Genomic DNA, 22,139 nt, shown 5'->3' with positions numbered 1-22,139 from the left:
AATAATAATCCAAATTTTTTGAAGATTTTGCAAACTTTTGAAATTTTTGCAACCTCCAAAATAAATTGAATTTCTGCAATTTTTTAAAATTATTTATATTTGATCACTAAAAACAAAAAAACACATTTTTAATTTTTTCTTTTTGGAAAATTTAGCAAGTTTTTGAAATTCCCATTTTTTTATCTTTCTGAAAATGCACGGTTTTTTTTGACAATTTGAATGTAAAAAGGGGTTATCAATACACAAATAATTCATATTTGCCAGGTTAGGCTAAATGTGAGGCAAAAGACATACTAAATAAAGAGCCATTTGGGAGCCAAAAGAGCCGACTCTTCCTCGAGAGCTGAGCCATAATAACCAAATCTCTGAAAAGAGCTGAACTTCCCATAAAAGGCCACAAAAACAGCCACCTGACCTACGCTCTGCACAAATCTAACTGTAAGAAAACAGAAGACAGGATGTTTTTAACGATATATTCAGTAGCATAAATGAATATAAGACAGATGAATCTGTCCATACACAGTATATCTGCTCATTCATATCATCTCTATGTACAAAATAAACAACTGGCTATAACACCGACCCTCCAGGACTCGTTTCTCAAACGATGGAAAAAAAAAAAATGTCATGACACGTGATGAAAAGTTGATTGGACAGAAGTCAGAGATACAGCTCATACCAGCTTTAAGTTAACAGAAATGTTTCCAGTTGATGAAGAAAAACTCAAAGGTGTGTAGCTGATGAATTCATACAGCCTGTTTCTGAGGTAATCATGCTGATGCTGAGCTCACGCCTTCGTCCCTCAGCTCAGAGCAGCTGTGGCTAAATATAATAAGTCCTTCTTCAGAGTCTCCGCACAGTCGGCCTCTCTGGCAAGCCTGCGGAGGCAATCCCCAGTGAGGGAAGAAGACAAGACGGGCCGTGGACAGTCCTGACAGCCGAGCAGTAGAGACAGACAGGCCCGACCCACTGCTGGGTAGCTGTACCGCTGGGAAAACCAGTACAGCTGGGGGAGGAGGGCAGCCAGGGACTCTGCTCCTGAACCAGCTGCTGAGGAGGAAAAGGAGTCCTGAGCTGCTGGTTTGGAAAGCTGTGCTGAACTTTTCATCAAGTTCTTTGGTTCAAACCCAAGTTTTTCCCGAATGGGCGTTTTGTCTGCAGTGGATGAACAGACACTTCTGACTGTCTTATGGCCGACAGAAGAGGTTTGAGTTTCTGTCTCCACCTGTCCCGACACATTTTCAGTTTGCGCCTCCAATCCAGTCAACTCCAGCTGAGACGTCTGGCTCGCCAGGTTCTCCTCCTCAGCAGACTCCAGGCGTTCTTGGTCTGTTTTGGACGCAGTGTTTTCCTCTCTGAGAGCAGCTGCAGCTCTGCTCGGCGCTGTGGTGGAACAGGACAGAAGAAGAGACACACACAGGTCCTCTAGCTTTCTCTGCAGCTCAGCCACCAAAAACCTGCACGCGCCCATCATCATCTCACCCAGAGATGTTTTCTGGAAACCAAAGTCTTCAACTGAATCATCTTTCATCTCCTTTTGAAAGATTCCCAGACCTTCAAGGACTAAAGTGTCCAAAACCTGACACTGTCCTTCTCCTTCTCTCATAGTTTCTGCGTCCCTGGTCAGACGACATCCGTGCAGGTAGTGCAGCACAGGAAGCAGCATACCTGCGCTGACATCTTTAATGCAAATAGGATCTTTTGCACTGCCCTGAGCTTCTCCAAATCCACCTCTCAGCAGAGCCCTGAAGTATTCAGAGCCCACCCCGTCTGTTCCCTCAGCCCCGGCTACAGCCTCTCTGCTCGCAGGGACCCGAGTCCCATCATCCAGCAGCAAGAGGAGGTCAAAGTCTGAGCGCTGGTAAGGACAGACAGACACCAGGCGAGGCTTTTTTGAAGGTGGGGGTGAGACTTGGTCACTGTTAGTGATGGATATAACTGGACTTTGATGCTTTTTGTAAAGCTCTGTTTTCGTGCCGCTTGTCAGAGAAGACAAGCATCCGTTCAGGAGGGAGAAGTAAAGCGAGTGAAGCTGAGAAGTGAGGCCGACATGTTGTGAACTGAACCAATCAGACGGCAGCTTCTCACATTCAGCCGGGGGGTCTTCATCATCTTCATTTTCACTGTAACAAAGAGGCTGCAGAGCCAGGAGCATCCCACCGCTGTCCAGGAGGAGCTTCTTCAGCAGAGACTTGTTGCTGTTGGAAAAACAAGAAATATTGTTTCTGATCGCTCATTGGCAAAGACAGAGACAGAGAAACTCACATCTGTATGGACTCACCTGCTGATTAACGGCAGAGACAGCGCACAGTTCATCTTGTCGGACTCGGAGCCTGAAAGCATCACATGGGCCAGAACCCCAGACCCAAATCCAGACTCGCACTGGACACGCAGATTATTCAGAAGAGCAACACCTGAAGAAAAAAATTCATGTAAATAAAACAATTGTATTTTTTTATTCCTTAAAGTAAATTACTGACCCACTAAACCAAGGGTCTGCAACCTGCAGCTCTTTGACTCCTTTGTAGTGGCTCCTCATCGCTTAAAATTTTTAAATTAAGATAAAGAATTTTTGGTTTTCTTACAAAGGGAATTGATGATTAAGAACACTATTACTATAAATAAACTAAAATTTTGCTGACTAAATAAACATAACTTCATGCAATAAAGCTTTCAAATTTTGTGGCAAATTTTTTGCAGTTTTTCAAAACTTTTTGCAAATTTTTGAATTGCAATTTCTTGGCTTTTTTAATTTTGAAAAAAAAAAACTTTGAAGATATTGCAAACTTGTACATTTTCTTCAACCTCCAAATTTTTTTAATTTCTGCAAATTTTTACAAATAGTTAAAATTCAATTATTAAAAAATTAAGCACATTTTTTTTTTAATTTTTTTATTTATAATTTTTTTATTGCAATTTTTCTTTTTTTTGCAAATTTATGATTTTTTTTTTTTACAATTTTTGACATTTAAAGATATTTTTTAATTATTTAACATTTTAAATCTAATTTTTGAAATCAATGACATTACAAGTATTTTTTTATATTTGCCAATTTGTCAAAATTAAAAATCTAAGAAATTACATGTACAATTTTAAAAACACTTTTTACTAGATTTTTACAGTTTATAATATTTTATGCACTTGATAATCTTTGTTTTGAAGATAAAGTAGATTTTTTGGCTCCTGAATCTTTGATCCAGGTGAGCTGAGGCATAACGGCTCCTCTAGAAGTAAAGGTTGCAGACTCCTGCTCTAAACTCTGCATCTTACCGAGCTGTCTGACTTTGGCCTTCACCCGGCTCGTCTGCCTCTCCTCCCCGTCTGGTCTCCCCTCTCTCTGGCAGAGCTGGTGATGAATCAGTGCAACCGAGCCGGTCCGGACTAGCGCTTGCAAACAGTTTGGGTTGCAGCTGAGGCGGCAGAGCATCCGGAGGCACCTGCTGCTCGGGTCCTGGTGCCGGGTGAGGTAGTACAGCAAGCCAGACATGGCGCCTGAGCTGACCAAAGCAGAACTCGGGTCGGTGGCGTGGGAGAAGCGGGACAGCAGCAGGAGGATGGGAGACTCTGGGGTCCAGGGCTCGGGGTGGTAAGGGTGTTGGTACGCCGTGTGGAGGGACGCAGAAGGAGGGGTCTCCAGGTTGAACTTGGTCAAACTTGTCGTAGACTGAGTGCGCTGCCTCCTCCGGTGAGGGGAGGAGAACTTTGACGGAGAAACTGGTGTTTGACTGGTTTTAGTGGGAGAGGACATGGTGGAAGAACTGGGTGTTGGTGCACTGCAAGGCTGAGGACTTGAAGGAGCCGGTTTTAAAGATGACACTTTTTTAGAAATAGAGGCAGCAGCAGGACTAGAGGAAGATAGGTTTTTAAGAGAGGAAAGTGGATCAGGGTTTGGAGAGGAGGTTTGAGGGGATGATGAAGCAGAGCTCTGAAGACTCCCCCACTCCCCTTCAACACCTGGAGAGTCCAGAAGATCTCCCTCTGAGGAGATCAACCCCTCAGACATCAACCAGGACCTGAGACTCAAAAAGCTGGATGAACAGAGACCGTGCTCCTTTGCAGCTTCCTCCTTCTTGTAGCCCTCAGGAGGAGGAAAGTCAAATGAGTCCAAACACGACGAGGGCAGCAGCTCAGTTGGAGACATGCTGGAGGAGAGGCTAACGTCCATCTTCTCTGCAGATTGTTCCTCTCCTCTGCTGAGCTCAACCAACCGTGCAACAAGCAGAGGGACCAGCCCTAGCTCCTGCAGCTGCTCCATAGCAGCTTCATCAAAAACGAAGTCCACACAGGCCAGGATGGCGAGTCGGGAGAGGGGGTGACTCTGATGGGCAGACAGGAAGCTGATCAGCACCTCGAGGCCTCCACTCTCCTTCACTTTGGCACGGTTAACCGCCTCCTTACAGCACAAGCACAGCGCCTTAAAGAAGACTCCAGACTTCAGGGGGTCCTTTTTGACCTCCTCTGTAAACTTCTGAATGACTCCCAGTGACCCCACAAGTGGGCGCAGGCAGCCTTGGGTACACAAGTTAGCGAGGGTTTTCAGTGCCAGCTCCTCGAAAGGTTTCTCAGACTCCTCGGAAGCCATGACGCCGAGCTGAGACAGGACTCCAGAGCGGGAAACCTCTCTGGCACACTCAACACCACAGCCTCTAGTCAGTTCATGGAGGGTCCTGAGCGCCACTCGCCTCAGCCCCTGGGGGTACTCTGGGGCAATGAGAGGAGCGAGGGCAGATAAGGTCCCTTGGGTGAGCAATGACAGGCGGTTAGATGGTGTGTCTGAGAGGTAGAGGAGAGCTCGGGCTGCTGATTGAGCACACTCCAGTTTGGGACAGGCGTCTTTGGGTGAAGCAGCTGTGGGGGATGAAGGGCCGGAGGACAGAGACACACACAGGAGGAGGAGGGGTACACTTCCTGCAGAACAAAAGAAAAACACAGGTATTCAACTCTGTGATGCTAACTACTTCAGTCCACTGCATCTCCCTCTGAGTAGTTTAAGCCTGAGGTCAAGATGCCAGGTATTAGACTAATGAGGCAGCGAGACAGGCGGACGTTTCAGACGTACCGGCTGAGTGGATAAGTGCAGAGCTCTCAGGATCCATTGCCAAGTTTCCTAGAGCTCGGGCTGCTCTGTTCTGGACGGTCACCAGGGCCACATTTCTCTTCAGAATCTCCACTAAAACAGTCAAAAGTTTATCAGACTTACTCATCATGAGTTATAAAAATAATACCAACGTTTTCACTCAAGGAATAATTTTACATAATAATACTATGAGCTACCACTTACCTATGATGCTTATTCCATCCAGCTTACGGACCTATTAGTAGAAAATGTGTTTAATGTGAGCTTTATTTTATAACAAAAAATAGTAAGTTTTCAATAAATCCTGTAGTTCTTACTTCAACACGTGTCTCTACTTCCGTGCAGCAGTTTGCCAGGATGCTCAGAGCCAGGTCCAGCATTTTCTTGGAGCACTCTTGGTCTTTGAGAAGGTCCAACAGCAGTGGGAGACCACCTTGAGTTCTGAATCTGGCAATGCCACCTTTATCCCCTTTGATGTGCTGTGTCCTGATAGCAACCAGAGCTCGCCATTGAGAGACTCTGGACCTCTTCTCACAATCCTTACCCCCACTAGAGTCTGACTTTCCACCCCCTGGGAGTTCAGATCCTGATTTGGGTTTGGGGAGATGAGCCAAGCACCAGGTCAGAGAGGACTCTGGAGATGATGGGTGCCCTTCGCTGGAGGGTATTCGAGATTGTTTCCAGTCACCCTGAACAGGTGAGACAGCCATGGTCCCTCGGCCTTGCAGGTACAGAGTTTCCTTCCTCTCACTTCAGACAGGTATCACGCACTCACTGTCACACATCACTGAGTGTTTCCAGAAAATACTGACGGATTAACTCACACATCCTGGTACTTCAAAATACGATCTAACGTGTTTCTTTCACATTTTCTTTAAATTTCAAAAAAAGTTAACACTTCTGTGTGGTCAGAAAACTACAGTTACCATCGGAAGAAAAATCGTACCACCTGACGCCGCAGTCACTGATGGGAGATGGAGTTCCATCGGCCTCGGTCCACTCCCTGGAAAACAGGCCTACAGCGTGCGAAGGCCAACTAAGCGTATTTACACGTAATGTAGGAGCCTTATTCTCAATAAACGCTGTTTTCACACATTTTTTGACGAAACAAAACTATTTTTGATCAATGTTTTGTTACCACTGGTCGAATAATTTTGGTGAAACAAAATACAATCGCCTGTTATAGCCGCTAACGCCATCTTTAGCCAAACAACAGAACAGGGGCGAACGAGGGAGGGAGCTGAGAGTCAGGGGGTGGGGCGCTTACGTATACTCTGGGACTTGTAGTTCGATTCACATTTGCTTCTACTCTAACCTCCTTCTGAATAAACTACATTTCCAATAACAACGTAACCAGCATTTTATATTGAAAATGTCGCAGCTCTTAGGGATTGTAGTTCAGTTAGTGCTCCAGAAAAGGGAAAAGCAAGTTCATAGCGACGTAGCAGGACTCTCCTTCCCGTGCTGCTTAGCGACGTTGTTATAGTCATCGTTTTACTCAACGCGAGAAGCCGCATCGCTGCGTCTGAAAGGTTGTTAAATTCCACGATACGTACAGCGCTATCGAAAACAAGAACTTTGGATTGAATATTTATGCTTTAACATGATGGAGGTTATCGAGACGATTGTGATACAAAGTACCGACGTGGAAGGAAAGGAGACGGTCGTGTCAAGTGTGGATGTGGATAAATCCAAAGCAGGTTGGTCCACGCAGCTAGAAGTGAAACAGGTTTCCTGCAGACATCGCATGAAGCGAGGAGGAACCGATTTACAGTTTTGTGGGAGGCCCTTACTTGTATAGTGATAATTCATTTACTAAAAGTTATCAGGTGAAAAAGTGGGTTTATTAAAGTTTTTCTTCTTTGAAACTGAGTTAAAGATTGAGAACAAATCAAAAATGATAATTAATTCACTTTTCTTTTCTCCTAGAATTCATATGGACACTGCAGGCAACATGGCACCTCGTCAACATCAGACTGGAGATGGACCAAGCGTTTGACCAGCCAGTATGCAAGAAAAAGAAACTCTGGGAGATGGTTGCAGAGAGAGTGAACGCAAAACTAAGAGAGTCTGATGTGAATGATGTGTCTGTGAAAGCCTACGAGTGTGATCTCAAGTGGAGAAACATACTCGCAACATACAGAAGGAACGCTGAGAGAGCCAAGAGACTCGGGACAGCCAGCGTCCACTGGGAGTTCTTCAAGGCCATGCATGATGTCCTCGGAAAGAGCAGGGAGGAAATCGAAGCCCAGAGACGGGCCAAACTTAGCGGCACCAGAGTGGGCAAGGCTATAGCGAGTAAAAGGTTCACTCCTATTCTTCCAACACCTCCTGCCATAGCTGCTCCCTGCGCTCCCCGGCCTCCTCAGGATGTCCTACAGCTGTATCTGGAGCTGCAGGAGAGGAAGATGAACATGTGGGCCCAGCAGAAAGCCCTGGAGGAGAGGAAGATAGAGGCCATCAACAACTTGGCCCAGGCCATCTCAAGTCTGGCTCAGAAGAACAGCAGCACAGAGGCATCAAAAGATGGACATTAGGCGAAGAAGATGTCGCTTTCTCCTACCAAAGACTTTTTTGTATAACCCTGCACCAGAAGCATGTTTGTTACATTTGTAGATTACATTTTCACTTTTATGGTTAGACTTTCTAAGAATTATTTTTCCAGGCTGACTTGTGTTGAGTTAAAAGTTCATGTTTCAAATGTAATGGTTCAGAAAATGTGAAAACTGGAAAAACACATCACACAAAGCTGAGATGATTGCACTATCAGCGAGAGCAAGGCTGATCAGTTTCTTCTTTATGTAGACGCCCCAATGAATGCAATCATTTATTTTTATACCACAATAGAGGATTGTGCAATGGTTCACTGGTCAAATGAAATGTTTTATTACTCTGCCACCTACTGACAAAACCTGTTTGATAAAGCATTAATACTTGGTTCTTATTTATCCTTCTAACTGCACAGTAAAAAGTATGTAAAAGCTAGATTTACAGTAGAAAACAGTGCATTTCTAACAGTAGAGAGTCTGTTGAAATAAACTTTTATATTTCAAAACCACATTCACATCCATGAAGTTTTCTATAAGATTTGATCTCGTTATGCGCCAACAGAATCAACGTTTTTAAACAGTAAATCTGAGACGACATCACGTCTCTGTACACCCTCCTCGTCCAGCTCCTCCTCTGCCTCACTGGATAAAGATTCCTCTGTCTCCACTTCTCCTTGAACCACCTGTCCCATGTCCAGAAACACGTTGTGTAACACACAGGCAGTCAGCACAACCGCTCTGGCTCGATCATAGTTTCCAATATCCAGATACCGGAGTCTTTGAAACCTGGTTTTAAGATTAGCAACAGCCTGATCCAGGATGTGAAAATGTCCCTCCAGCGTCTTGTTGAAGAGTTCCTCTCTTGGTCCAAGACTTCCTGAGTGTGGAGTTAAAATCTGAGCAGAAAGCGGGTAGCCAGATCTGGCAACAAGGAAGGAGCCAGAAGGTAAAAGTTCAGGGTTTTGTTTAAGTTTGTCTCTCAGAGCTCTGCCTCTGTCCACATCTGATTCTTTACTGATACTGCAGTGTAGAAATCGACCATTGTGATCACACACCAGCTCAAGGTTTAGCCAAGAGTCGGCGTGGGCCTCTGTCTTCATCCTCTTAACCTCAGGCGCTGTGCTCTCCACGTCTCGTTTCCCGATTGGCAGGCGGATCGGGATGCACGTGTGTCCTAAAACTCCTAGAACCAGAGGGATGTCATGGTCTCCCTGCTCCTTCTCTGGACTGCAAAGTGGGACAAGGGACTCTACTGCCTCCTGGCCTGGAGAAAAGTGAGGAAACACACCATTCAATTCACTCACAAATCTTAAAAGAAAAAAATCCCTGCAGTCAACTCACCACTTGGCCATGTGATGAGCGTCTCTTCCAGCACGTTGACGCGCTCACAGAAGGAAAAGAAGATCCTGTGGATGTTTCCTTTCTCCAGGTGGAAGCGTTGGGAAACGGTGCGGTAACTGATGCGCTCAGAGAGGAGCGTGAGGGACAGCATGATGGTGTGGGACAGGGATAAACAAGCCCGTCCTGCCATCCGGGCTCTGGATTTGGAAGTCTGGAGCAAGTCTGCAATGTGCTGATGAGAGAAAGAACTACTGTATGTCACTGAAACCCTTTTAATAGGTCAGAAAAATCAGATATTTATGGTTCCATTTTTTATCAATCAAAAAAAAGTCAAAAGAGGACTAGAAAAGGTCTTATTCTGATAGAAAATGTTAAAATTTGACGTGAAAATGAATAGGAAAGTGGATTTTTATCACAGTATACAAAGGCAATGCTTACTGTTGAACCAAGATGAAAGCATCCTAAGCTAAAATACTGATTTGTGGTCTTCATGTATATGTGATCAGTATTCAGTGGGTTACCTGGACTGCAGCACTGTCCAAGGTTTGCGCAAACTCTCCGGGGTCCTGTGTCCCTTCTTCCTCTTGAGGGCTGCAGGTTGTTGTCGTCTGTAAAACTTGAGCTTGCACATCAGCCTGACTTTGTTGCAGCTGCACGTAAATAGTCGGAGGAGGAGGCTGACTTTTCAGTTTCGCCATCAGGTCAGCCTCCAGGATGTCTTCCACAGCATGATCCAGCCGCTGCTCCAGCTCAGCCGAGGACAGAGGCTGCCATTCGCTCTCCACTATGTCTAACACGGCTCTGCCCGCTGACACGATAAACTCACTGAAGTCCATTTTTATCTTTTAAACACGCATTTCCTTTCCATGAAGGTAGTTCATTATTTCTGCGGCGGTAAAGTTGAACACGGTTGAACAGTTAGCTTAGCTGTGCACCGATGTTTGGAATCTGCGCCCGTTGGAAATGCTATGCTAGCATACGGTGCGTTCACGTGCAGTGGAAAAGTTCGGAACAACAACTTTCAAAACAAAACCTCCCTTAGAAAAGATGTGGGAACTTGACAATTTTGAAGAAACAAGCTAGTTTAAATTAAATTCTGGGTTTTATTTAATTGGCTGAAATTATAGTTGATCAAAATCCAAATACGGCTTAAAATAGGCCATTTTTCAGTTTGGATAGAATTACTTAAACACCCATGTGGCTGATTTTTACATTTTTCATCCCAAATAAAAACTTTAAATGTTTTATTTAAGTATTAAAAGACCACACTTAAAGTAAAAACACTTTGTAATTATGGCATCTTAGCCTCTACTCCCTTATTTTAGATGTGATTTGTAATATAGCTGCTGTTCACAAATGCTCTTAAATCACAAACAATACAACGCCCTTAAGGTTTTTAAAAGAGAATTTTGGGCACTTAGGAAGACAAAATGTACACTTTTGAATATCACAACTCCTTCTTAAGTCAGTGTTTTGTGTGTAGTTTGTTTTCTTTTTCTGTTTTTTCCATTTAATGTATACCGTTTCAAACACTTAATCGCACTCATGATGTACATGTTTGTCCTAAGTTGTCTTAACTGCTTTTTTAAAATTTGTTTAAAAAAAAACAAAAATAAAGTATATATAAATGTATGTATATAAACACAAACCATATTCATCCAAAAGTGCATTTGTAAAAACAGCACAGGGCACAATGGTGAAAAACAGTTGTTTTAATGTTAAATCAGTTACAAGTGCAACTTTGATCATGTCCCACTGTTTAACAGCCTCAAATTTTAATGCATCTAAGTCAACTTTCTCATTCAAAATCCCCAGGACAGGATATATTTTCTTTTCATGATTAAAAGGAGTTTTCTATTTAAATCATACTTTTACTGATAGTGAGAACCAGTGTTATAGAATTTGATATTTTGATGTGGAGAGGAGTTTACGCTTAATGAAGCTTTAGCTTTAGGAAAAAAAATGTGCAGCAAGGTATTCAGGATGTATAATACAACACAGTTGCAGCATGAACTAAATGTAAAAAAGCAATGATTGTGGAGAGTCAAATGTGCAGCCCGTTACTCACACATACAGAAAAAAACCATCACATGACATACTACTTGTTTAACTGAAAACGCTTTTAGTTCACGACTCGTCAACACCTCCAAAATGTCATGGGCTACATCCAACACTGGAGAGGAAGGTTGTAGAGTCCTCACCTTCGTTAATAAGGTAGAAAAAAAGAAAATAAATCAATATCTTTTATAATATCAGTTCATTTTTTGATTGCTGCTTTACCTGTGGATTAGTGTACATTGAGCACCAGGTCCACGCCAGCATTATGTGATGCAGACACCCACGACTGAGAGCATTCAGTCTCAGTAACTTCTGTGAGCAGCTACAGTATGAAAACTACAACTACCGATAAGTAAAATATCAAGAAATGTTCATCTCAATACTGGATTTTCTGCCAACGTGTGAATCTATTTTATTTTCAGATTCATATTGTTCAAAAGTTTTTGAAACACAGACAGTAACTTAGAAATTCACAAAATCCTAGCTATTGTCGCAACACATATTCAGGCCAAAGACCAAAAACATGTTAGATCCTAGTAATATTTTAATTAAGTAACACACAAACATAAAAGCCTAAAAAGGTCACACCTTATCAACTCCCACGTTCAAGCCAGCAAAATAAAAAACACAAGTAAGGCAGCATAGCCTTACCCCCCCAAAAAGACTAGAATTAATTAAATATGAGGTACAACTCTTTATGTTCAGCCTTTACCAACCCCATGGATGACTGACAGTGTCGTGACAAGTCCGTCAGGTATCTCTGAAGGGTCTTGTGTGAAATTATCATTTTTCTAGCATCGGTCACCAATTTCAGGACAAACTTTGAAGCCACTTTGAAGCATCGCCCTCAAATTTACAACAAGGGGAATCAGTGTTTGTAATTGTTTATGCTCAGCTGAGGGTCTGTCGTCGGCAAGGCAAAACTCACCCGCTGAGGCATCACTTCCCAAAAAGTCAACCCCTCCCTTCCCACGTGCATCCTCCCTCCGAACCCCCCTGCGTGTCCCTCTCCTGTCCCTGCCCCTCCCTCACTGAACAGCCTGCTCGTTGGCTGTGCTGCCTGAGTCCTGGGGCTTCATGACGTCAGGGAGCTCTGGGGGAGTGGAGAAGGGCTCGATCCTCAGCTGCTCGAAAGAATCATCTGGGACAACGACAGAGAGAGACAGCCACAACAGAGAGGCGTGACAATTAACCCAAAGTACGCTGAGCTGAAGAAATCTGAGTGACACGACAAATGTGGCTGAACCGCGCCAAAAACAGCAAATGGTCTGGTGTGAAGAGGGAAGCACCTACCGCTCAGACGGAAAGCTAATCCCACTGTGGCAGGGGCCTGAGGTCGAGCTGTTTGATTTGTGAAACCACAATTTCCAAGAGTTTGTTGGTCGTTAAGCATCACATCATCCTGGTGAAGATATTCAAGAAAAAATAAAAGATGTGTAAGGTCAGCTGTTAATTCTTTACATGTAGTGTATAATGCTGGTTAGAAATACCACAAAGCTGCTGAACTATGTTTCCTCATTACCTTATAAAGCCTCTGATCTTCTGGTGGCCTCTTTAAAATACCCTCCACAATGCGCTTCAGCTCATAGACTGTGGTAGACTCTTTGGCATCTGTAAAGATGGTCGTCTTGTGACGTCTGATCATTAGGAACACATCCTAGGTGAGATCAGGTCAAAGAGAGAGTAGTGGAAATTAGACACTTTTACAGATATGTCTCATTGATAAGGACACCTTGTTGGATACGATTCTAAAAGCTCGAGAAACTGAAGTATGACATACTTAACTTTAACACAAATCTATTACGGTTACTTTAAAGCTACCTTGATACACGTTATAAATGTCAATAAACAAACTTTGATAAAAATCTACATACAAATAAATGCACTTGTGCTCTTCATATATTTTCCATACCCTTATTAATAAAACAAGTCACAGGCGTGGCCACCTATCCCTAACAACCGTTCCAACCTGTGTGTGTCAACTTGAGTGATTACTATTAGGTCAAACATTCAAGGGTATATAAAATGTTGATAGGGGACATATGGGTAAATTAAAACAAAAGGCACATGTGACTGTTTGAGAATAAATGACTAATTTTTCTGATTTTCTTTTAAAAAATGAAGTAATACCAGGAACAAATGACCAATATTTCACAACTTCTGCATGGGTATGTAAACTTGAGAGCACAACTTTGACTGTAAGGGGAATTAAGGCAAAGACTTCCAACGCATGCTCACCACAGAGTCCAAGCAAAGGCTATGTATAAATATATATGTTACATTTAGAGCAAATATATCCCAATAAAGCAGGATAATGAAGTGTGGGGGGTAAACTTAATTGTTGTATCCTACGCTTCTAACATGCAAGCTGAACTCTAGGTGAAGCCTTCAGGTAAACATGCTGGTAAACCACACTTTGTCTAAGCATTAACATGATTCTACACAGCACATCTGTGTGTCAAAAGTATCCCCGAGCTGTCAGTGACAGTGGTTTGTGGTCATACGGGTTAGATGTATCAGAAATGTTCTCCATAACGTCACTTCTATCCCTGCACCCATGAGTTTAAAGAGCCACAGTGCGGCAGCTGCTTGATAGCGTCATGATGAGCTAGCCTAGCTCGTCATGACGCTAGCTGTTACTAAGATAACCGTCCAACGAAATGTCAGCCAAAGAAGCTTCTTCCATTACTTGTTTATTGATGTGTAGAGGCTAAATTAACCTCACATTTGTTCCTCACGTTAACCTGTCAACACGTTACAAGCGTTGTCACATTTAATAGCGTTAGCCTAGAGAAACTGCCACTGGCAACTTTAGCTACTTAGCTTCTTAACGGCTAACTTACCATTTGATCACAAGCAAAGTTTTCTGATTGTGTTGTCACTGATTAAAATGAATGTTAAATTCTCTACCACACTGTTTGGATTCTCTTGTGCTAACATCTACCTCTAGCGTTAGAATAACAACCCCATTACAATAAACCGTTAGCAAGTCCGAAGCTAATCCACGATAGCAAGAGGTTAGCTAAACAAAGGCAGAAGCTTTTTGATGTCCGCTTTTCTGACAGGATTTTATCAGCTTCTGGCAACACTTACAGAGGAAGTAAAAGACTGAGTTAGAAAAGGATCTGGTTAGTCGACAGGCTATTACGTTTTGAGCTGTATCTGTTTTCCTCACTCACCATTTCTTGCGGTTGGTTGCACACTGAAAAAAACGCCTCCACTGCACAGCGACAACTGTGAGATCACAGCAGCATCAGACAAACACACCTGCAACGCCTCAACCTACCAGCAGGTGGCAGCACTCAAATACTATGTACAGGAACTCAGCCCTCATCCCTCTTCATATGAAATTGTTGGTACAAAATAATGTGCTGCAAAATTTATATTTTTTAATTAATGTTTATTTTTTGTGGCACTTAAAAAAAAATCATCCACCTCAAGTATATCAAGCACTGAATGACACCAAATTGGATTCAATATTTACCTTAATCTGTCAAAAAATGACCCTAGAACATGTTTAATGTCAATACTATGGCATGTGTAGGATACTTTTAACTCTGAAAAACTTATTACGGCCCAAAAACTTTAGATGTCTCATAGACTGTGCAACTATTTTGTGTAAATGCTAACATGGTAAACAAGTTGAAACAACTAGTAGAATTCATCAGATTTCCTGTAAAATTTTTGTATATTACAAGAGTTATCAAAATCAGTTTTATCAAATTCATGTTTAATGACATGTTATGAGAATGAAAAATTAGAACAATCACTAGCAGCAGTCTTACATTCTACAAATGTGGTAGTTAGACTGAAAACTGAAAGCTAACCCAGAAAAGTAAACTGAAACAGTTCCATAAGTTGTAATGTCATAAAAAAAACTGAAGATGCTATTATAAGTTGAATTTATCAGGCTGAAAATGACTTCATAGAAGAGGCAGCCAAGGAGTTTGGGTCCTGCCAACAGTGTCCTAATGTTGGCAATCCTGGTTCTTGCTGTAGATGTGATTTCTGGTGGAATTCTAGCTCTCCCCTGATCTGTTAAAAAGGCAATTTTTGAATTTAGTTTTTGAAAAAGTACAGAAATAAACAATGTTACTCTATTCCTTAAAAAAAAAACTAATAGAAAATTCAACCCACTGAGTAAAACTGCTCCATCTCACCACGAGAGCTCTCTCTTTGATACTGGAATCTGCATACTTTAAAGCAGAATGAAATGTGAGTCAACATTAAATTTGAACAAAACCAAACTAAGATATTCAAACACACCACTTACATCCAGCACTCTAGGAGATTTGATTGGCTCTACTTCTTTACAGCACAACACTGAGAAAGGTCTCTCCTTTGTCTGTGAGTGCTCTGTGAAGCACAGGCTGAAAACTTTCGCAGGCAGGTAGACGTCCCAGTCAGGTGTGTGCTCCTCTACTAGATCACTGACCATGCTTTTGTCGAGAAGGACAAGAGAAGTAGGAACATTAACACAAAGGCGGATGACTTTAGATATCACAGCTGTCAAATTATCGAGTACAGACCTGTCGATCAACTGCTCTGTGATCACATCAGCTGAGCCTGTCTGATGATGATGGACAACAAGAGAAATGGTGACACTTAGCTGCTCTTTCAGTTCACTGTTGATCTGACAGGAGGAAGAATTCAGTTAAACTTTGCTTGCAAAGACACAAACTGTTGATATTTCTTTAAGGCACAATTATAGAGTAATATGAGTAATAGGACTGTCACAGCACTTCAATCATCACATACTTTTTGAACCATGTCGTGTGGTAGTCTGGAGAGGATCCTGAGTGGGAAGCCAAAGTGGGCAATGATTTCCGTGATGTGCTTCGCCACATGTTCAGGGAGGAGAGCGTCCATAGGCAGGGCTTCTACCCACTTGGAATAGTAGTCAGTTAAAGTCAACATGTATCTGTGACCGTTCAGGGTTTCGGGTAAGGGTCCTCTGACATCCAGACCAAGCCACTGCCATGGCTCCGTCACCTTGCATTATAACAGCACATCATGAGGGAACACAAAGGGAACAGAGAGGGAATGTTGTAATGATTGATGGAAATGAAGTCAAACTTACCTCTATCACATTTTCAGGGTTTTGGGGTTTCACCTGTGAAAATTACATTTATGTTTGTGATCAAAACACGATTTAAGGATGAAACAAGTCAGACTATAACTTCAAATCAACAGGACTACTTACACTTAAATCATCATCTGGAGCCCACTGAATATCTCGCTGGTGCATGTGAAGGATTATAAACAAGGATTGAGATAATAAAACAAAACATAAACCTCAAACCTGTGGGTTATGAAATCACAGGAAAGTCTTCAACTTTCTGCTCCTTTTCTCACAATTGATATTAAAATATATGAAATAGACTACCTGTGGCACACAGTAATCTCCATGAAAGAAGTGTGGAAATGACTCGATCTTCATCAATCCTTCATCTACAATAATCCTCCACCTGTCAGTCTCACTTTGCTCTTTGTCCCTGGAAATATAAAAGAGGATCTCATTAAAAAAGGGGCAGTCATTAACATTGTTTGCTCTGAGAATTTAGACTCCTGTTAAGATTTTAAAACATCTGTAGGGAACTTTTGCCACATTTATATTTTGAGGATTTAAGTGTTTTTGCTTATCTAAGGATACACCAGATTTTTGTAAAGCAATGTATAGTTTATATCCTTGGATTGATAGGATAACTTGGAAAAATGCATTTAACAAACAGTGGAGAGTTAAAGCAGTCTGTGTTAACATACCCACACAGCTCCACTGTTAGAACGGGCTCTTCGTTATGGACACTGGGCTCCGCAATGGAAGAAGTGGTTGTTTGTGGCTCAGTAGAAATCGGTGGTGTGGGTTTGACAGCAGGTGTCTGTCACAAAACAGAGGAACAACACAAACTATTCAAGGCTTTGATTTTGGTTGAATGTCTTCTGTATCTCCAGAAGAGTAAAGAACAGGTTAAGGTTAATGAAAATATAACAACGAACTTGGATTTGAAAACGGTTTGCTCTGACCTTGTTTTGCTTACTTCTTGGGCTACCAGTAGTCTACATCAGGAGGAGAAGGAGAGAGAAGAGCATGTGATATCTTATTAGAAAGGTTAGTTGATGTTTAATTAAGGAACATAATGAATTTACTACCTTTTCTTTCTGTGTGGTATCAGAAGAAGAGAATAAGGTGGGGACTGCATTGTCCTTAAGTGTCACACTCTTTCCTGTCCTGTCGATGTACTGTTCTTCAAAATGATTGATGCACAGCACAGAGAAGCGGGAGGGAGTCCAGTCGTCCCATTTCATGTTGTTCAGCCATTTCTTGAGTTTTCGGGGATTGTACAGGGGAAACCTGGGATGATGGATAACTAATAAACCCCTTTAAACCGATGTTTGAACAATACAAAAGACCTGTAACAGAGCTATAAATTCATTTCAATAACTTAAAAAGTCAAATAATAAAAAAAAAAGCTGTCTATAGTTAATATTTCAGGTCAACTGTTAACAGCTCACACAAAACTTTCTAAATCGTAAACAGTAACATATAATAACATGCATGGTGATGAGACCAATGCTATTGTTTATATTAGCCGAGTTAGCTTAACTAGCTTTATTCTACGAACAATATTCCGAAAAATGTCAAAACTTACTTAAAAAACTTTACATCTGTTTCGCTGGAGCTTTCGCAGTTGTAGGCACATTTATATCGCCCCATAAAGTTTTTTTTTTTTTTTTTTCAATTTGCTTCAAAACTGAGGATTTATTTTCCTTGAGTTGTCTAAGTCAAAGTTGTGGTAATACGATTTCCACATCCGGTTTAAAATTTCAGAATAAAAGTCTCACTGCATGTGTAAAAGTGGATTTTTTGAGCATCGTGAAGGAAAATGCACAATTAGTCAGCATATTACTGCTGTACCTTATCTAAAATGGTATGTGGCCGAACTCCTGTTAAAATTATTGATAAGTGTGTTATCGTTACTGACATTTTATTCAGATTTCCGCTCGAAATTCGAACGATGTCCTTTCTTCTTCGTGAAACATTGTGAAAAATATTGCTTTACAACTCCATCTAGTGGTTAGAAACATTTCCTTATTGGCTAGAAACTTACAAAATGTCTCAAAGTACCTTTCATTATATTTTACTTTACCTATAAATACTTCATGAAATACTACCAAAGACGGAAACAAGCAAACACTTCATAAAAATATTATTTATTAAACATTGACAAAAGGGAATATCCATGATTTTCAAAGGCCTCAGGTGTTTCACTTTTCAGTTGCTTTTTATTTTCCACTCCACTCTCCACTCATCCCAGTCCAACAGAGTTCGTTTTATGTCCCAGCCTGCAGCTTCCACTCCTGGAAACAGTAACAGGAACACTGTATTAGTCAAAGTAGCCTAAGATAAAAATCAGGATATCAAGTTTAAAACTGTTAAGTGTGTATGAGTGTGCACCTCTAAGAAATGGACCAAAAACTTTGTCCATCAGCTTGTGACTCTCCTGGACCATTTCCCAGTGACCTAAAAAAGTACATTATAAGTAAAATAAAGCATTATTCAACCCTCTAAAACAAATAAATAAAAGTAAAGACTCACCCTTCCTTTGTTGATCTCTTGAAGCTTGGTCACTCAACCTACTGCTGAGCCAAATAGCCTGACACATTGCTCTGATTTCATCATCTACTGTTGTTTCTGGTCCCAAACATACACACACACAACCTGAGGAGAAGACATAGTTACTAAGAAACGAGTAGAAGCTTTGTATGTTGTATGATCATTTTCCGTGACAGCGTGTGATGTACCATTTTTTACACCTAACAGGTAAGGCATGTCGCTTTGCTTCAAAGCCAAATCAAGTTCATCTGGGCTGCAAAATAAGCAAAACTGTGATGATTTATTTTGTTTTTTTTTTTCAGATAATTATTAAACAAAGGAAAGCATAATAAGAAATTACCTCCGGAGAATATCCTGTAGCCTCACTCCAAGTTTGATCGGGGAACTTTTCCTGAGCTCTGATGGAAAACGGGAGAATAAATCACACTGAATGCACAGCATGCTATAGTTGTGGCTAAGTCACGGTGCTATTGGATACGGACCAATAAAAACTGGTTCTCTCTTATTGGCCTCTTGTGGACTCAGAACCTGATTGTCTTTCAGGTACTGCTGCAAAACGATTGAAAGCCGCGCCTCGTTGAAGGTTTCCATGACGACTGAACGCACAGCCTTATAGTTGGCAAACAGGTGGAGGATGGTGAAGAGGAAGAAGAGGCTGAGGGTTAACCTAAGAGAAGAGGAATAGAGAAGAGATATAGGTAAATAATGTATACAGAGGCCACCAGTCAGGCAACTACGTAGGATTAGTACTTACACTGGATTATCAGTGACAAGAGGAATAAGAATCAAACTGACCAACAGTCCAGCCAGATTCACCAAAGTCTCCTGTTGGTTTTCAAAGAAAAAAAAAGAAGAAATATTGTTTAAGACATTTACAGTACAAAACCTCCTTGAACTTTTTTTTTTCTTATTTGTGTGTACCTGACTGCCGTCTTTGGCAGAGATGTCAGCCATGTTGTCTCTACGAGCCTGATGGACAGTCAGAGCAGCTCTGGTCGCACCACCTGCTACACCTACGATCGACTGGTGGAGACAAACAAAAATAAAATGAGGCTTATTAAACTGGTAATAAGCATTTCCAAGTACTTTGAGTAATAGCAACCTCAGCAAGCTTTTCAAAGTTCTCTTACTTTGAATACCCCAGCTGAGCACACAATCAGGGTGAAGAAAGCAGGGAAGTAAGGAGCCAAGATTTCCATGAACATGGCAATGTCGTTGAGAACATCAGCAAAAAGTCTGATGAGGAGTTAAAAAAAGAAATTCAAATGATTTCAGTGAAAATGCTAATCTTAATAAAGAGTGTGTCAACAACACATACCTCCATTTTTTGGCCTCTGAGTCCAGTTTACTCCTGAAACAGACACATGGGAACATCAAAACTGTTTTTTTCCACAGGGGGGCGCCAGAGCTGACCAGAGGTGAAAGTTCCTGAGTGCTTCAAGAGGACTTTAAACTGAACCTACCCTTTCTGCCAAGCAAAGAGGATCCTTCCCAGCATGCCAGTTCCATCTATACAGGGAAAATTAGTAAGAGTCATATGTTTTCTTATGAGTGAGCTATGAAAATGTAAGTAATTTGACATGAGAGCTCACCTCTGAGTAACCAGGTGACTGTGGCTGCAGCTACTGTTGCCTCTTGATTTCCAACCCCTACACCTTTGAGGGAAGCTTGGGTGGCAAGAGTCCCAGACAGAGAGCTGGAGAAAGCCTGGGTGAATGAAAGATGAGTGTATAAAGAGATTCAATCTGATGGAGATGATTTCAACCGTTTTAAAACAGAGTAACATGTGCTGCACCTGCACAGTGTCCCAAAACTGGTACTGCAGGTAATCCTTACTGACACTCTCTGGGTACCCTTGAGGCAGGAAAACACTCTGAAGGAAGGAGGAGGAACATCATGAGACAGGTAGTTAAAATGTGACAGTTCACGTGAAATGCTAAAATTCTTACTTTAAAAACTCCAACAATTGAGTTTCCTTTTGATTCACCCCCAGTCCCCTCTCTTCTCCTCTCCATCACTCCATCTTTTGCTAAATACTTCCAAGACTCTGCACTTCCATATCTCTCCGTTGCCAGAACCACATCTGTTATTTTCTGCATTACGGCTGTTGGAAGCAAAACGAGTGGAGAAACAACGGGACGAAGAAATTTACTTCAGTATATTCAATTAAAGCTCATTAAAGCTGTGTAAAATGAATGACAGGACACAGCATACGTGTCGTGTCTTCCCTGTTTTGTTTTCATTGAAGCACTTCCGTGTTTTTTCCGCCTTCGTGGTTTGGCGAGTCCTCATTGGTGGATTTGAGGTTTGGGCGTGGCAGAACCAAGTGAACGGAGCATGCGCCAAATTAGAATCAAAGTAGCTAGAAGATTCTAAGTAGAGTTTAAAAAGTGTATCACACCGTTACCACAATATTAGGTCAATTTATGACAAAATTTCCAAACTATCATTTGTGATAGGTGCATAATTAGAAATAAACTGCCTTCAATCAACTGACAGTCCGGATTACAGTTCTTGGTGGGCCAAAAAAATAAGGAGAGCTCAAAAATAAACTACTCTGCTACTATGTGGGTTCAAAAGGAGAGGTGGAAAATGTTTTTAACTTTCTATTTTTTGTTAATTTTTTCATTCCAACAGGCTAAAAAGGTCACTAAAATTGGCTTATTTTATGAAGGGAATCTAACAATCACAATACAAACTCGAATTGACAAAATTGCATAATATGGACTCCATAAACGGATTGTAAATAAATAAATAACATTTTTTTTTTTGTTTTTGTTTTTTAGAAAGGCCTGAGACCGCCCTTGCCTCCAACCTGTAAATAAGTGTACTCAGTTTCATCTCTGTGACTTGTGACATCTCTGTCTTCCTGATTCACTGGCTGTCACAGGTGTTTCATGGTTATCTCTGTGATAAATCTCCAGGTAGGTAAGTTTGTCCTGGCTGAGTCAGGAGGGCTAAATCACTGGAGCATTGGAGATGACTGACAGCATGATGCAATGACTCACCGTGGTCACTTTGCAACGTCCTGTTCAGCCAATACATCTGTTGTCTGATTAGTCCTGGTAAACCCCTCTCACCCTGTGACTCACCTGCTTTATGACTGTATTGAGATAGGGCAAGTGCTTTTTATTGATGTAAAACGAAACTAGTTTTGTTATAAGAAAATATCTAACACAGGTGTGTATACAATAGAGGTGGTCTATGGTGATTTGTGCAACATTTATGGGCTTCAACCAGAGGAGTTACTCACTTATTGACACCACTCATAAGGTTTTAAACTCATGTGCATAGTTTCCAACTTTAAAGCTCCTGTGTTTGATTTTAAGCTGGAAATTCTCTCTGCACAGGGACAAGTGCACCTCAAGTGAAGGAAAAACTCAGATCAAAATCTTCCCATGCTCTATATTTCCTTGATGAGGAAAGACCCAACCGTCTAAGATGCAGGCAGAGTTCACAGTGGGTGACGTCAAAGCTGAAAAATGCAGTCAGGTAGTCA

General features: G+C 41.6%; 6 protein-coding genes across 8 annotated transcripts; 1 reads left to right on the top strand and 5 right to left on the bottom strand.

Annotated features, from left to right (window-relative positions):
- Positions 1 to 239: 239 nt before the first annotated feature.
- armc5 (armadillo repeat containing 5) lies at positions 240 to 6,301 on the bottom strand. Of its 2 annotated transcripts, none has more exons than XM_074696066.1 (7): positions 6,024 to 6,301; positions 5,395 to 5,864; positions 5,282 to 5,312; positions 5,060 to 5,170; positions 3,271 to 4,908; positions 2,282 to 2,414; positions 240 to 2,198 (listed from the first exon to the last, which is right to left on the bottom strand). In XM_074696066.1, the coding sequence occupies exons 2-7, from the start codon at positions 5,785 to 5,787 to the stop codon at positions 803 to 805; spliced, it is 3,702 nt and encodes a 1,233-aa protein (XP_074552167.1). In that variant the 5' UTR covers positions 5,788 to 5,864; positions 6,024 to 6,301; the 3' UTR covers positions 240 to 802. The 2 variants fall into 2 exon arrangements, with proteins under 2 accessions (XP_074552167.1, XP_074552166.1); XM_074696065.1 differs by having other exon boundaries at positions 6,027 to 6,301.
- A 218-nt stretch (positions 6,302 to 6,519) lies between these two features.
- On the top strand, positions 6,520 to 7,614 carry LOC141809190 (uncharacterized). The gene is made up of 2 exons (XM_074696070.1): positions 6,520 to 6,777; positions 7,007 to 7,614. Exons 1-2 carry the CDS (start codon positions 6,681 to 6,683, stop codon positions 7,612 to 7,614), a joined length of 705 nt encoding a protein of 234 aa, XP_074552171.1. The 5' UTR covers positions 6,520 to 6,680.
- A 510-nt stretch (positions 7,615 to 8,124) lies between these two features.
- Positions 8,125 to 10,014, bottom strand: LOC141809189 (putative nuclease HARBI1). Its single transcript, XM_074696067.1, has 3 exons — positions 9,489 to 10,014; positions 8,968 to 9,199; positions 8,125 to 8,890 (listed from the first exon to the last, which is right to left on the bottom strand). The coding sequence occupies exons 1-3, from the start codon at positions 9,801 to 9,803 to the stop codon at positions 8,175 to 8,177; spliced, it is 1,263 nt and encodes a 420-aa protein (XP_074552168.1). The 5' UTR covers positions 9,804 to 10,014; the 3' UTR covers positions 8,125 to 8,174.
- Positions 10,015 to 10,664: 650 nt separating this feature from the next.
- On the bottom strand, positions 10,665 to 14,320 carry elob (elongin B). 2 transcript variants are annotated; one of them, XM_074696071.1, is made up of 4 exons: positions 14,205 to 14,320; positions 12,548 to 12,682; positions 12,319 to 12,427; positions 10,665 to 12,166 (listed from the first exon to the last, which is right to left on the bottom strand). In XM_074696071.1, the coding sequence occupies exons 1-4, from the start codon at positions 14,205 to 14,207 to the stop codon at positions 12,054 to 12,056; spliced, it is 360 nt and encodes a 119-aa protein (XP_074552172.1). In that variant the 5' UTR covers positions 14,208 to 14,320; the 3' UTR covers positions 10,665 to 12,053. The 2 variants fall into 2 exon arrangements, with proteins under 2 accessions (XP_074552172.1, XP_074552173.1); XM_074696072.1 differs by lacking the exon at positions 14,205 to 14,320 and adding an exon at positions 13,869 to 13,888.
- A 302-nt stretch (positions 14,321 to 14,622) lies between these two features.
- LOC141809396 (uncharacterized) lies at positions 14,623 to 17,834 on the bottom strand. Its single transcript, XM_074696388.1, has 10 exons — positions 17,676 to 17,834; positions 17,176 to 17,377; positions 17,050 to 17,082; positions 16,752 to 16,904; positions 16,106 to 16,138; positions 15,784 to 16,017; positions 15,555 to 15,658; positions 15,299 to 15,464; positions 15,163 to 15,221; positions 14,623 to 15,060 (listed from the first exon to the last, which is right to left on the bottom strand). Exons 1-10 carry the CDS (start codon positions 17,738 to 17,740, stop codon positions 15,045 to 15,047), a joined length of 1,065 nt encoding a protein of 354 aa, XP_074552489.1. The 5' UTR covers positions 17,741 to 17,834; the 3' UTR covers positions 14,623 to 15,044.
- Positions 17,835 to 18,257: 423 nt separating this feature from the next.
- Positions 18,258 to 20,931, bottom strand: rusf1 (RUS family member 1). The gene is made up of 15 exons (XM_074696829.1): positions 20,855 to 20,931; positions 20,590 to 20,744; positions 20,436 to 20,513; positions 20,233 to 20,347; positions 20,104 to 20,149; positions 19,959 to 19,991; positions 19,771 to 19,876; positions 19,562 to 19,663; positions 19,395 to 19,465; positions 19,123 to 19,307; positions 18,981 to 19,038; positions 18,829 to 18,893; positions 18,623 to 18,745; positions 18,482 to 18,547; positions 18,258 to 18,384 (listed from the first exon to the last, which is right to left on the bottom strand). The coding sequence occupies exons 2-15, from the start codon at positions 20,737 to 20,739 to the stop codon at positions 18,299 to 18,301; spliced, it is 1,284 nt and encodes a 427-aa protein (XP_074552930.1). The 5' UTR covers positions 20,740 to 20,744; positions 20,855 to 20,931; the 3' UTR covers positions 18,258 to 18,298.
- Between the last annotated feature and the right edge of the window lie 1,208 nt (positions 20,932 to 22,139).

This window comes from Halichoeres trimaculatus, unplaced genomic scaffold (genome assembly GCF_033239565.1).
Source record: "Halichoeres trimaculatus isolate MK-OKI-2021-1 unplaced genomic scaffold, fHalTri1.1 fHalTri1_scaffold_20, whole genome shotgun sequence".
Lineage (NCBI taxonomy): Eukaryota > Metazoa > Chordata > Actinopteri > Labriformes > Labridae > Halichoeres > Halichoeres trimaculatus.
This window is presented reverse-complemented; position numbering and strand designations above follow the sequence as displayed.